The sequence below is a fragment of the Varanus komodoensis genome, unplaced genomic scaffold (genome assembly GCF_004798865.1).
Source record: "Varanus komodoensis strain SLA01 unplaced genomic scaffold, ASM479886v1 scaffold16, whole genome shotgun sequence".
NCBI classification, from domain to species: domain Eukaryota; kingdom Metazoa; phylum Chordata; class Lepidosauria; order Squamata; family Varanidae; genus Varanus; species Varanus komodoensis.
In genome coordinates, this window is record NW_025335468.1 from 3,212,260 (window position 1) to 3,225,465 (window position 13,206).

The following is a 13,206-nucleotide window of genomic DNA, read 5'->3' on the forward strand; positions in this document are numbered from 1 at the left end:
AAAGAGAATGCTACCAAGGAACCACACACTAAATTGTTTATAAAACTGGATGCAAGAAATTCATCAAAGAATCAGCAATACACATTATTTCAGTTATAACTACAATTTTACATGATAATACACAATTATAATTAGATTAGTAAGTAGCCAAATAAAGCTAATAATTTCACACAGAAAATTGCTTTAACATAGATAACAAGTAAACTATGATTCAGCCCAGAGCATATTCAAACCCTAACCAAATTAGAATTAAAGATATATTTTTTTCTTTTCTCTCTCCCTTTGTCTCCTCCTCCACTTCCCACCCATTTCCCCTTCTCTTCATTTTCCTTCCTTCTTTATTTCAGAAAACAATGATAGCCAAGATTCCATTTTTTTCTCTCAATTACAAATAAAAATTGATAAGCCTTCCAATTGTAACTTAGTTCATTGACTGGCTTTCTTTTTTATAACTTATTGAAAGATGTATCAGCTTAATGATGCCTACCTGAACTCTGCTTTTTCGTTTCACTTATTAAGTAGAATATGCATAATAAGCTTCCCATTTTTCATTAAAATATTGGACCAGTCTTCTACATAGTTAGTTAATTTTGCCATTACTGCATATTCAACTAGCTTGTTTTTCTAATCATATATTTAAATAATTATTCCATATTTCTTAGAAGAGTTTCCAGTAGAATATTTAGCAGCATATTCTTACTTTTCATTGGGAAGTTAATTTTCAAAATTTTTTGTATTTCTGTATGTATTTCTTGCCAAAAACGTATTACACTTACAACATTTATGATAGAAGTCCCTTCCACTTCTTTGCATTTCCAGCACTGTCCTATTATAATTCTTATTCTTTTTAAAATATCTCTCCCACAAAATTATTTTAACTCCCCCTCAGAATCTCCCAGTGGGATATGGGTGAGTTCACACTTCATGCTGAGCCACCTGAAAATAAACTAGCATGGGTTGTTCACTTGTTAATCCAAAAGATACCTTGCTGTGGCTTGTTACCTTGTTTCTCCTTTCTGTCCTTCCACTGGCTCTTGGTATGTAACCCTGGTGCCTTTGCAGCAGAACTAATTTTCCCCTCCCCTCTCAGATCAATAAATAAAATTAATTTACTGAGCCCATATGAATTAGGAAATGATTTCACAGTTGTTGGCGTCTTGCACAAGACTGTCCAATATTTAGAACAAGCATAACAATATCCTGACGAGGCAGATACCAAGTGAACTGATTCCCCCACCCCATTTCCCGTTTGTTGTTTTCCTCCACCAATCTATTATTGTCAGAAATATGCATGGGTTACAAGTAAACATACACATATTTCAAGGTAGAGGAATGATACAATTTGATTAAAAATGTATATTTCATGGTGGGACAGTAAAATGGAGGGGTTGCCATAGCATAGAATTTGGCATCCACACACATCTGGCACAAGAGTAAATATCTATTTTAAAGGGTTGCAAACACATTCAGGACACTACCCAGTGTCCCTTCTTTGTGATTTTTAGGAGGGCAAAGAGCACAGACCATGGATGAGGAGCAGCAGACGGTGTTGCTGCCTTGCCAGGAAACTCACTACCCATTCCTGACAAGGCATGATGAAGTTGCCCTACCAGATACCATGACAAGCCATCCTGAAAACAACCCATGGTGGGTTATTGTGTTGTGCAAACCAGGGCTATGCTTCAACAAGTGCTGAAATAGTGGAAAATAGCCCTCTTGGTTTTCTCCTACCTCATTTTCTGTGGAAGAAACACCCAACATCCTTCTTTGTGTTTGCAATGTTCTATGTAAATGATCCAGGGAAACGATCCGGTTCATGTCAGAGAAAAATACATGCCAGTATACAGACATTTCAGGAAACTAGGCTAAAGAGAGTAAAATTAATACTTCATGTCTGTTTTATGAAGATTCCTTGAAAAAATAATAGTGGCTTTGGTACATAAATTTGTTCTTAATTTATTATGGTAGTTTGAGAAAATGCTATGATTGCAATCTTAAGCACCCATATTTAGGACTAAACACCACTAAATTTAGTGAAACCTACTCCCAGTAAAGCATACATAGGGTTGCCCTATAGGGGAACCAGATCTCATTTGTGTAATTTGTCTTATTGTGTACCAGGATTTAATTAAATCAAGCTTTTTCTATATTAAAATACTGTATATTTTCTAGGCTAAAATTATGTGTTCGTCTATCTGCAAATGTGTTGGCTGCAAAAATTATGAAGAAAGCCCAGATCGCAAAACACTAATGAATATGCCAAATCATATGGAGAGTAAAAGTAATGAAGGAAATGATTCACTATCATTTTCTAAATTTGAAATATTATCAAGAAACAGAAAAGACAGGTGAATATTAAAGTTCATCTTTTTATATAACATGTGTTTTGAAATATCAGAATTTTAAATATGTAGTAGTATTTAAATTTTAAATGTGTATGTCATCTCTCACTTATATAAACCTTCTGAGTTTATATGTTTGCTTCTTTCAGCCTCTTCTTACTCACTTTTAAATGTTCCATCTTATATAGCTTTTCAGTCAGAGCTTGTTAATTGTTTTTTGCTGCACATTGCTGCAAAAATGGAGGTTAAAATATGCAAAATATATAGATTGTGTATTTACTTTTGAAACTAACGATGCAAAGTACGCTTTCAGATTTTCAACAGAACATATTAATTAAGCTGAAGTGCAATATGGGTGTATATATACAAGCAATCTAGTGGCATTGCTGCTAGAATTCTAATAATAGCCCTCAACAAGTCTTCAAAAATTGCATTGACTGGAAGTCACTGTTCAATATCAGTAGACACTGGCCTGCAGTATCCTGGGTATCATCAAGGAGAGACAACCTTCAGTAGAGCTATGTGAGGCCTCACTATTCCCCCCCACCCCTCACATAAGCAATTACTTCAGGGATAAAAGAGGAATGCTTGCTATATAAGGGAAATACCTGTGAAGCATACCTATTTATATATAAACCTGACTTCCATGGTTTGGTACTTTTAACAACTCATTTACTAGTGATAAAAAGTAGACATTTATAATTAGTCCAATTTTGGAAACCTATGCCAAAGAGTTGAGGAGACCATACTTTGTATTGAAAAGATAGCAAATGAGTACTAGAGAAGCATTTGCCAACTGCCTCTCCCCTGCATTGCTTCATCTGTCTAACTTCCTGCCAGAGGAAAGTACATGGAAAGAAAAAGTTTCAGTGAGAAAGACGTTAATGATAGAAAGGTTAAGCACCCCATTCTTACTTTTTCACTATAAACTGTCATATATCTGTAATACTTTTTAGAAATGAAACCAAGTTCCCAGGTACAAATCTGCCGCAAAACAACGATAGGCAGTATTGCTTAATACATTCAGTCATTTATTTTTTTGTGCCAAATTTACTTTCCTACCTTTGCCCCTTTGTGTGTCTGTGTTTTATTTCAATAGGCAATCTAGTACATGCATATCATGGGAAGTGGTTGAAGCAACATGTGCCTGTCTGCTTGCTCAAGCTGAAGAGGCAGAAAAAGAAGCTTATTCTGTTTTCCTAGCAGAACGAATGATCTTAGAAGAATTTGGGAGATGCTTATCACAAATTCTGCACTCTGAATTTAAATCAAAAGGACTGAAAGTTGATTGATGTGCTTTAGTTAAAGATGTACAATGGGCTGAAATTTTGCTTGAAACTGCCTTTGACTTTGATAACACTTATAAAAATTAATTTTATTTCTTAATGTCATGTCTGTCCTAAGTTTTATTTAAATCTCATACTAGTTTACACTATTGTATCTAAAAATTATATTGTTTGAAAGGAACAACACAATCAAAATATGTAAACTGGATCATTTGGATTTCTGAATTTCATTTCTAGAATTTTTGTTACTACAGGTCTAAATAGGATAACAGCTTAAACATAGAGGTGGATTGCTTAAATTGAAATGGTTGATGTAACTGACTTGTTAACCAAATTTACATTATTCCTGATATAGTTTTGATTTAATTTAACATCGAATAGAAGCCCAGAATTTCAAATGAATTCCAAAGATGTTTCAGTAAAATAATTTTGTTTGAATCCAGTATTGTTATTCATAATGTCCCATTATGTTTATTCATTTCACAGACTTCAGAAAATTGCCTAACTAGAGATGATATAAACTTCCTAAAATGTAGTTTGGTCTCTATTTATTTTAATGTTTAATTATTAGAAAGGAATTAGAAAAAACGGTTTTCCATTTAATATGCTAGTTCTATAACAAAGAAAACTGATAAATTTTAACTAATGTACACCTTTAACTGTTTTCTTGTGCTAGAGAGAGAGAGAGAGAGAGAGAGAGAGAGAGAGAGAGAGAGAGAGAAATGCACTAGATGTAAGAGTAAAGATTCAAATCATGGCACTGGAGTCATAACCCAGATGAGTTCCATTTTTGGATAGCAACATTTGCAGTAAATGGGATGCTTAGTTAATATATAACCAAGGAGTTTCACTATTTTCAAGGAATAATTAAAAAGCTACTGGTTCAGCACACATAAGATAATTATACAGAAGTATAGTTCACTGCTATTTGCTCACCTTCCTCTAATGAACTTATCTGTAACATAGGAGTACCTCCAATCCTACTACTTGCACAAGTAGAATGTTCCCTACTCCTCCTTCCCCCTTCACACCGCACTATGTCCATTACCTCCAAAATCTGTTTTAGGTAGCCTCCAAGATGAGCATAAAATGCGTATCACTAATGTTCAGCATTTTGCTCAGATTCTAAAACTACAAGTGTCATCCCAGTTCAAGTAAATGGAATTTGTTCTAAACTATTTCATTTGCAGAACAGTATATATCAAGTATGACCCATTTATAATTGGAAAATTATGTACCAGTTATTTTAGAAATGCCAAATTATATCCCTGTTTAGGTCTATTTTGTCAGTTTCTTTTGTTGCTGTGACCTGGTTGTATGACATGACAGCCCACGATGGGTACATAGCAATGGTGGGTTGTCATGTCCAGACCCAGCACAGTTTGTGCCAGGTGTTCTGTTTTTTTCTTTTTTCTTCTGTCTGCCCTTTCTTCCTTCTTTTTTTTCTGCAAATAACCCAACCCAAGAACTTAGGGTTTATTTTAGGGATGATCTTGTCTGTGGTGGCTCGTTGTGTCATTAAACCCCAGCATGGCAATGTTATCATTGGTTATCAAGAGACACTTCAGTAAAAGCAGCACAACTCCCTACAGCTCACTTCTTCAGGCTTACAAATAACTGTTCTACTGATGCTGAAACAGCACACTAGCAGGTCCATCATTCATTTCTTGGATTTAAAAAATGTAATTCTATATTTTATGTGAAGTTTTCTTTGGTCATTTTCCTCATTAGTTTCAGCTTCAAAGGGAGGATAAATTTGCACACTCCCCACCACCACTGCCCTTTCTCCAGTGCTGTTCAATTGACAGCATGGTGCTGTGTTCAAATTCGCTTAATTTTTTAAAACCCTAAACCTAACCTGCAACAGTCCAACATGTTTTGTTTTTTTAATGCACAATTTTCAGGGGCTAGAAAGCAAATCCAAAAGGGTTCTATAAGTCTGTTGCAGGGAGAGTGTCTTTAAAGGACTGTTTCCTAAGGGTACCTTTATTTGTATGGACCAGGAAGAGGGGGTCATTTGATTTCTTTAAATAAATAAATAACCTCAGGCAAACAAATTTGGGGAGGGTGAGATCAGGAGAAGATGAAGCACATTTGGCCAATATAACAGCTCACCCAGTGTGATTAGATGCAATGGAGATCACCAGGGCACTTATATCTTTATTTCAGCAAGTGCCCTTGGACAGCAGGGTGGATGGAGATTCAGGGCTCTAGCACATGTGAGCTGCCCCTAACATTGCTTCTGGCTCAGAGTTATAAAGTAGTTGGACAGTTATTTATATGTGGAACATCTTGTTGCCAGAAGTCCTGTTCCCTGGACTGAGCAGAATTCTCGACATCATTTAAATGACTGAGCAAGATAACAAGAGATGCTGAAACCTTAGTTTTTTTTTTAATGAATACTCAAGAATCGTGATTCATATGGAAAATTGAGATAGCTAATAAGATTGAAAATCATCGGGAAGAATGAGATAATTCAGCAACATTCTGGAACAGCAACATTAAATGTTTTTTGCAAAAAGATTCCCTTTGATAACTTCATATTTTGTTGCTTTGTATGATTGTACTTTGTTCCTTTTTTCTGTCTCTGTGTACCTTTCACCAGTGGTGTCTTATCAATTTGTATTCATCTTGGCAAGATGCCACAATGCCACTACTTTGAATTATTAGCAAAGCTACAACTGGAATCTCATTTTCAAAACTTGTTTATTTCATGAGTCAAGCTAAGAAACAAGAAGGGTTCTTATTAAAATGTTTGCAAGACTCATATTTGATCTTAGGGAAGAACTGCTTTATGGAAGGTAAAACTATTGTTCTGATACTTATCAATTCACATCACTGTGAGTGCAGCACCAGCTCTATCAGCAACATGGGACTGCTACTGAAAATGCCAGCCTAGTGTTGAGTTACCTTCCTCTCCATAACCACATAATCCAACTTTTCCCGTGGTACCATTATTAAAGTGAGTTTCCCTGCCCAACACTTCCCTGGCTGCTGATTGTGAGCAGTGGGGAAATGCTTGCTGTAATGATTTCAGGATACAAGATATATTGAACATTGCATGAAACCTGTTGCCACTGGCAGCTTTGTGTTTATGATAGCTTATATTTTAATTCTTGAGCTCACAGAGGCTAACCTGGAGTGCAGGTGCCACAAGTGACAATGCAGCTAATACTCGTGTCACTTCTTTAAAGGAGCTGCAGAACTATATTATACAGTCAAGTATATACTGCTTGCTTCTCCACCTCTGTGCTGCTTCTCGTTTTTCATCTCAGTAGACTTGGGACAAAACTCATGAGCTACATATGTTCTGGAGAAACATATTTGAGAATTTTCTATACTGCTGAAATTGTCGACCACCACAACTCTAAACAAATAAACTCTTTAAACTGCAGGTTTGTTTCCTGTGAAATGGACATATTTGCCTGCTTATAAACCATCAGCTCTCTAAGGTAAATATAATCTCCTGATTATTTTTACAATCCTTGCATATGTCTTGACTTTAAGAGACACCACTGTAATGTAAATAATAGTAATATTATATTAGAATGACAAAGAGATGCAGAGTAGTCTTTAAAAGCTAAAAGCTACCATGAGAGCACATCTGAAAATAATGCTATTCATAAATCTTAATTATGATGTGGATTTTTGCTATCCCATATTATCCACTTCAGAGACAAATGTGACTCACTATTAAATTACAGCAATCAGTACTGATGCAGGAGTAACCTTAACACTGTCTCTTTGTTAACCATTTTTGTCAGAGTAATTACATTAGCAATAGCTGATTACATAGCGGTCTTATGTTCCTATGAAATTAAGGTAATTACTGCAGCTAGAAACACATTTATCTATATTACACTCTAATAAGAAAACTAGTGAGAAGGTGTGCAATGTTTTCAATGTCTTTAAAGCAAAAGATCACTATGATAAAATTATATTATTAACAAAAAGTTTTGAAAGCTTGGAAGAATTTACATCAAGAGATATATATGACACTGAACACAAAAAGGAGGACATCTTTATTTAAAATTTCCCCTATCTTACATGGAGAATGGAGAATGTTCCCTGAAATGATTAATTTATAATTTTTGTTTTAAAAAAGTATGTTGTATCTGAAGAAACATTGGTTGAATCCAGTGGGTCAGATCTATATTGTTCATCAGCCAGCAGAACCCATAGTGGAAGGGATATTGTCTCACGGCATCTATCAATTTTTCCTACCACATTCAGACCCTATGTGGGAGGGGAGGATTGAGAAACCCTCTTGTGCCAGAGAAAGTTGTGTTATTCAAGCAGAGTCCTACTTGGGCAGATGATGGATGCAACCCAGAAATATATAGAAATGCCTTTCTCCATATATCCTTTCCCTGTCACCAAGATCTTCAACAGAGGTCCTTCTTTGAGAACCATCCCCCAACAAAGTGAGGGGGGAAATGGGTAAGAGAAGGGCCTTGCATGTGATTGCACCTCATTTAGGGAACACTCTCCCTAAGGATAGTCACTGCTATCCTTCTGGTGCCAGGTAAAGACCTCTCTATTCAACCAAGTATTTTACTAGCTATTGGTTTTAACATTGTTTTAATTTCTGCTGCTGTGTGCTTTGTTGTGATTTCTTTGCCAGCTGTCAGATTTTGTATTAATAGATTTTATATTTTTAACTGTTGTTTTATTGTTCTTTTTGCTGTTCTAGTATAAGCTACCTAGAGAGTTCTTCGGGATATGGGTAGCATATAAAGACAATCAATCAATGCAGAAGACATTCTGGTGGCTACACTGTTCAGCAAACTGCTGCAGAAGAGCATTAGGAAGTCTTTGCACAGTGCTAAGCTTAGCACAAGCATGCATCCTGATAGGTTCTGCAGGAGCTTGTGCAAGAGTTTTCCAATGTCTTGTACTAGCATGCATTTTGAGACATAAAAGTGTATGCAAACAGCTGCAGAACACTTTGTGCTAACAGAAGTACATTGCTGTAGTTTAGCTTTCTTTTCACATACAAGAAGCTTTGAGCTAAGGCATCAAAGGGCACCTTTCAATCTCTCCATCTTCATGGTAGATACTTGGGGAGGTTAAGATTTTCCTCTTCATGCAGACATTTAAGCTTTAATTCTGTTGAATTGATGTTGGCTTCTGATGTCAACAGTGTTTGATATGTTAATATAATGAATGTGATACTTTTATTGTTCTATGTTTGGTTTGTTTGATTACTTTGACTTATGTTGTACTTTGGTTTATGATTATAAGCACACTGAGGGTATTTGTTAGGGAGTTTACAAATCAACAAAAACAAAGATATTATAATAGGGTAAAGAAAAGAGCTGATTTATATGAGAAGGGGGTGTTTGCCACATCTGTTTGCCATTTCATAATGTTTATGTGCATGCATGCGTGTATATGTTTGTAATCATTTTGTACGCTGTGAAATGTTTCTTGAAATCCAAATTACTATCGTGCTTTCAGCTTGTTATATGAAGATCAGCTCTATCACATTTCTCCCTTAATGGTCATTAAGCAGGAACAATTTCACCAGGCTGCAGCAGATGAGATGAGGAGCAGCCTGCTTTACTGACAGACCAGGTTCCTCCTCTTCCTTAACCTGTTTCCAGCCAGTCATTACAAGAATGGTTATTTAACGTGTAAGTTTTGCTGCTGTATTTCCTCTTGTTTCCTTCTCACACAATCTCTTTTTCTATTTGTGTAATGTCAGCCATTCTCCTCCTTCACCCGCATCAAGAGGCTCTTTAGTTCCTCTTCACTTTCTGCCATGAAAGTGGCATCATCTGCATAACTGAGGTTGTTGATATTTCTCCCAGCAATCTTAATTCCAACTGGTGATTCATCTAGCCCCGCCTTTCTCATGATGCGGGTGAAGGAGGAGAGTGCAAAAGTTGGCCTGAAACTCAACATTAAGAAAACTAAGATCATGGCATCCAGTCCTCTCACTTCCTGGCAAATAGATGGGGAAGAAATGGAGGTAGTGACAGATTTTATTTTCCTGGGCTCCGAGATCACTGCAGATGGGGACTGCAGCCAAGAAATTAAAAGACACTTGCTCCTGGGGAGGAAAGCTATGGCAAATCTAGGCAGCATACTAAAAAGCAGAGACATCACCCTGCCAACAAAAGTGCGTATAGTCAAGGCTATGGTTTTCCCAGTTGCAATGTATGGCTGTGAAAGCTGGACCATAAGGAAGGCTGAGCACCAAAGGATTGAGGCCTTTGAATTGTGGTGCTGGCGGAGACTCCTGCGAGTCCCTTGGACTGCAAGACGATCAAACTGGTCAGTCCTTGAGGAGATCAACCCTGACTGCTCTTTAGAAGGCCAGATCCTGAAGATGAAACTCAAATACTTTGGCCACCTAATGAGAAAGAAGGACTTCCTGGAGAAGAGCCTAATGCTGGGAACAATAGATGGCAAAAGAAGAAGGGGACGGCAGAGAATGAGGTGGCTGGATGGAGTCACTGAAGCGGTCGGCGTGAGCTTGAGTGGACTCTGGGGGATGGTGGAGGACAGGAAGGCCTGGAGGAATGTTGTCCATGGGGTCGCGATGGGTCGGACACGACTTCGCGACTAACAACAACAACAACAAATGTCAGTCAGCTAAAACACTTATGGGCAGAGACTGGTTTCCACTGATAGGATGAGTATGCCACTCTGGCAGCCTTTTCATCTGAAGACGAAGCAGTGCTGCATCCTCCATGGATCTATTGAATCCCTTTAAAGACCCTCTGATCTACTGTCCACATCTCTTGGCAGGAGACTCCATACATTAATTACATAGTAGAAGCTCCTTTTCTCTGTCCTGGATCAGCTGCCAGGAGGGAGGAAGACACTGTCACCACACTCTCCACATCCTGCACAAGTTTATAAACCTCTATAATGCCCCCTCCCCGTTACTTATCTGCTCAGTGCACAGTTTTCCAAGTGTGACCTCACTATATAGTTCTGTAAGGGCATTATGATGGGGACACTGTTAAAAATCACCTTCCTAATAATCCTTAGTGCAGCATTTGGCTTTTTCAAGCTGACACACACCAGAGCAATGTCTTTACGTGAACTATCTACAGGGCAAATGGGGCACCTCCTTGTCACTCAGGCTGCCCCCAGCCAGCTCCCTCCTGCCTGCATCCTTATGAGGCAATTAGGAAAGGGATGGAGATGGAACATTATAATGGACTGGGTGAAGGGATGACTTTTCCTACTGATAGACTTATTCATTACAAAGCTTCCCAGAAAACAGAATTAATGATAATCTGCCACCAGTCAGGATGACCATACCTGTGCATCCTGTTCTATCCAGCTACTTGAGGAACTTCTACACCCTGTTGCCAACAATTCCTCCCTTCAGTCCAGCCCCAGAAAACAGGGAAAGAAAAGGCACTTTGGATTTTCTAGTCCAAAGCCCAGAAACATGGAACTTTTCCAAACCTTGTAAAAATGCTGAGAACACAAACTGTAGTTTTGTAACTGCATTCTTTCACACAGGAAAGTGTTCAGTAAGAATCCATTTTAACAACTCAGCCAGATATCCAAAATTGAAAATGTCTTTATTCCAAAAAAAAAAAAAGTTAGTCTAACCTTGTTAGGTACAAGCAAGCTACCTGAGTATGGCCAGAGCTTGAGCAGGGTTCTAGAGCTTAAGCAGGGTTCACTGCAGAAACTGGCCTAAGAGAGAATCTCGAGCTTCAGTTCAATGGTATATCAAAAGCTCAGCAGGTGTAAGCAAATAGGAACTAAGCTTTGTATAAGCTAGTCACTCAGCAGAGACTGACTGGTCCAGAAATGTTATATTCTCCATTTTCAATGCCAGCAGTCTAGCTAGCAAATAGTGTCTTTTAAAACATTGTTACATAATGGATTGTACTGTAGTGCTCAACTGTTGTTAGTGTAATTGGAAAGGAGGAAGACTGAGACAAAACTATATTCCTCTTACCATAGTGTCTAATTCTGTTTCCATTGGCTGCCTTCCCCTCCACCCTACCCGTCTCAAGGAGCACCAGCCATAATTGACTACTGCAAACTACTAATTGACCAGATTTCTTTTTCTGGTTAGTTATAGCCAATTCAGAGCAGTGTATATGTGAAATTTGGATTTATTTTTACCCAGTGTACATCACCTTACATTTACACTGAGCCATGCATGCCATTTTATGACTAGCACAGGGCTGATATTTTTAAAAGCAAAAAACCCATATTGTCCTAGATCCTGCCAACCCTCAGAATAAATGCAATTGTTGCCTTTGAAAGCAGGCTACCTGTTGGTCACAGAATATGTATCATGGTCACTTTTGTAAAATGAAAGAATACATCTGCCTACCTTGAAAAATGGATGTGAAATGTATGTGAGTCTCTGGGTCACTTGGTACAATGGTGATGTGGGTCACATAAATGTTGAAGGATAAAGTCAAGAGTTGAATTAACGTCTAGATCTATCTGAATTACAATGCCTTCTATAGCTAATATTACAGTGTCTTATGTTGCAATTGGTGGTTGTATACTTGGGTTTACAAAACCTGTCAAATAATTTGTTGAAATTGTAGCTTGAACTCTGTGTGCCATTAATGTAATGAAAAGTAATGGTTGCTAATACCTTATACTAAATCACAAGCCCAGCAAATACCTGGCTCACTGCTTGGGAAGCCAAAATAATCCAGAGAGAAGCAGTATAAAATAGTGGCTTTATATAAGTGCATTTTATCACGAAGTACCATTAAGAACTTTTGCTTTGAAATTAGATTATTGTGGTTAGGAGATCACACTACCAGTTACTAGCAAAATGTACTTCTCCCTGCCACCCCATTCCTGTGTAAAAATCAAAAAAGATCTGGAATAATAGGGGTAAGTTGAATTTGTTGAAGCATATTTTACATCTTCTGCATGTCATTCTCATTCACTTCAATAAGCTCTTAATTATATATTAATTTCTCTTCACAGCTTATATTGGTAATGTGAAGATAAAAGCAGTAAGAAGTGGTTATCATCCATGATGGAAATTTGCTAAATAGGGAAAAAGTAATTAGAATGATTATGTAGATTTACAATGTTTTGAAAGCTTTTAATGATCAATCTGTTTTTTAAAAAGATTGCAGGGAGTATTTAAAAAAGCAGTGAACTAAAAAAAATATATCAACATTTTCATATTTTGGAGGAAAGGTTAAGAAGTCTGTGAGAAAATGGCACTAGCACATTCATTTAGATAAGCCATCTGAGTGGAATGCAAAGAAAAAATTAACCTTGGCTGGAATAAAATGAAGTCCTCACTCTTCCAATATATATGGCTATCCTGCAGTTATGAACTTGTTCAGGATGAGTAGCAATTCCTTGCCAGTTTCAACAGCACCCAAACTCCCTGCAGCACATTATGTATTTGGCCTGTGTGGGTGGAAAATATTTTGCAATTATCTGCAAAGCTCATTTCTTGTTTCAAAGATACTGGTCATCAACATACCAGTTAGATGTTTGGTATGTTGCTAACTGTAAAACAATTACACATGGTAACTTACAATTTTTAGCTGTATCACTAATAATTAAATTGGAGATGGTGGAAAGAAAAATCAAAGAAACATAAGTATCAAGTT

General features: G+C 37.2%; 1 protein-coding gene across 1 annotated transcript in view; it reads left to right on the forward strand.

The window, feature by feature from the left end:
• The window catches only part of TESMIN (testis expressed metallothionein like protein), a 30,844-nt gene extending 26,726 nt beyond the window's left edge, over window positions 1-4,118 (forward strand). The window contains 2 exon segments of the mRNA XM_044425979.1: window positions 2,173-2,348; window positions 3,442-4,118. Coding sequence (XP_044281914.1) covers window positions 2,173-2,348; window positions 3,442-3,634 — 369 coding nt within the window. The 3' untranslated portion in view covers window positions 3,635-4,118.
• The last annotated feature ends 9,088 nt before the right edge of the window (window positions 4,119-13,206 follow it).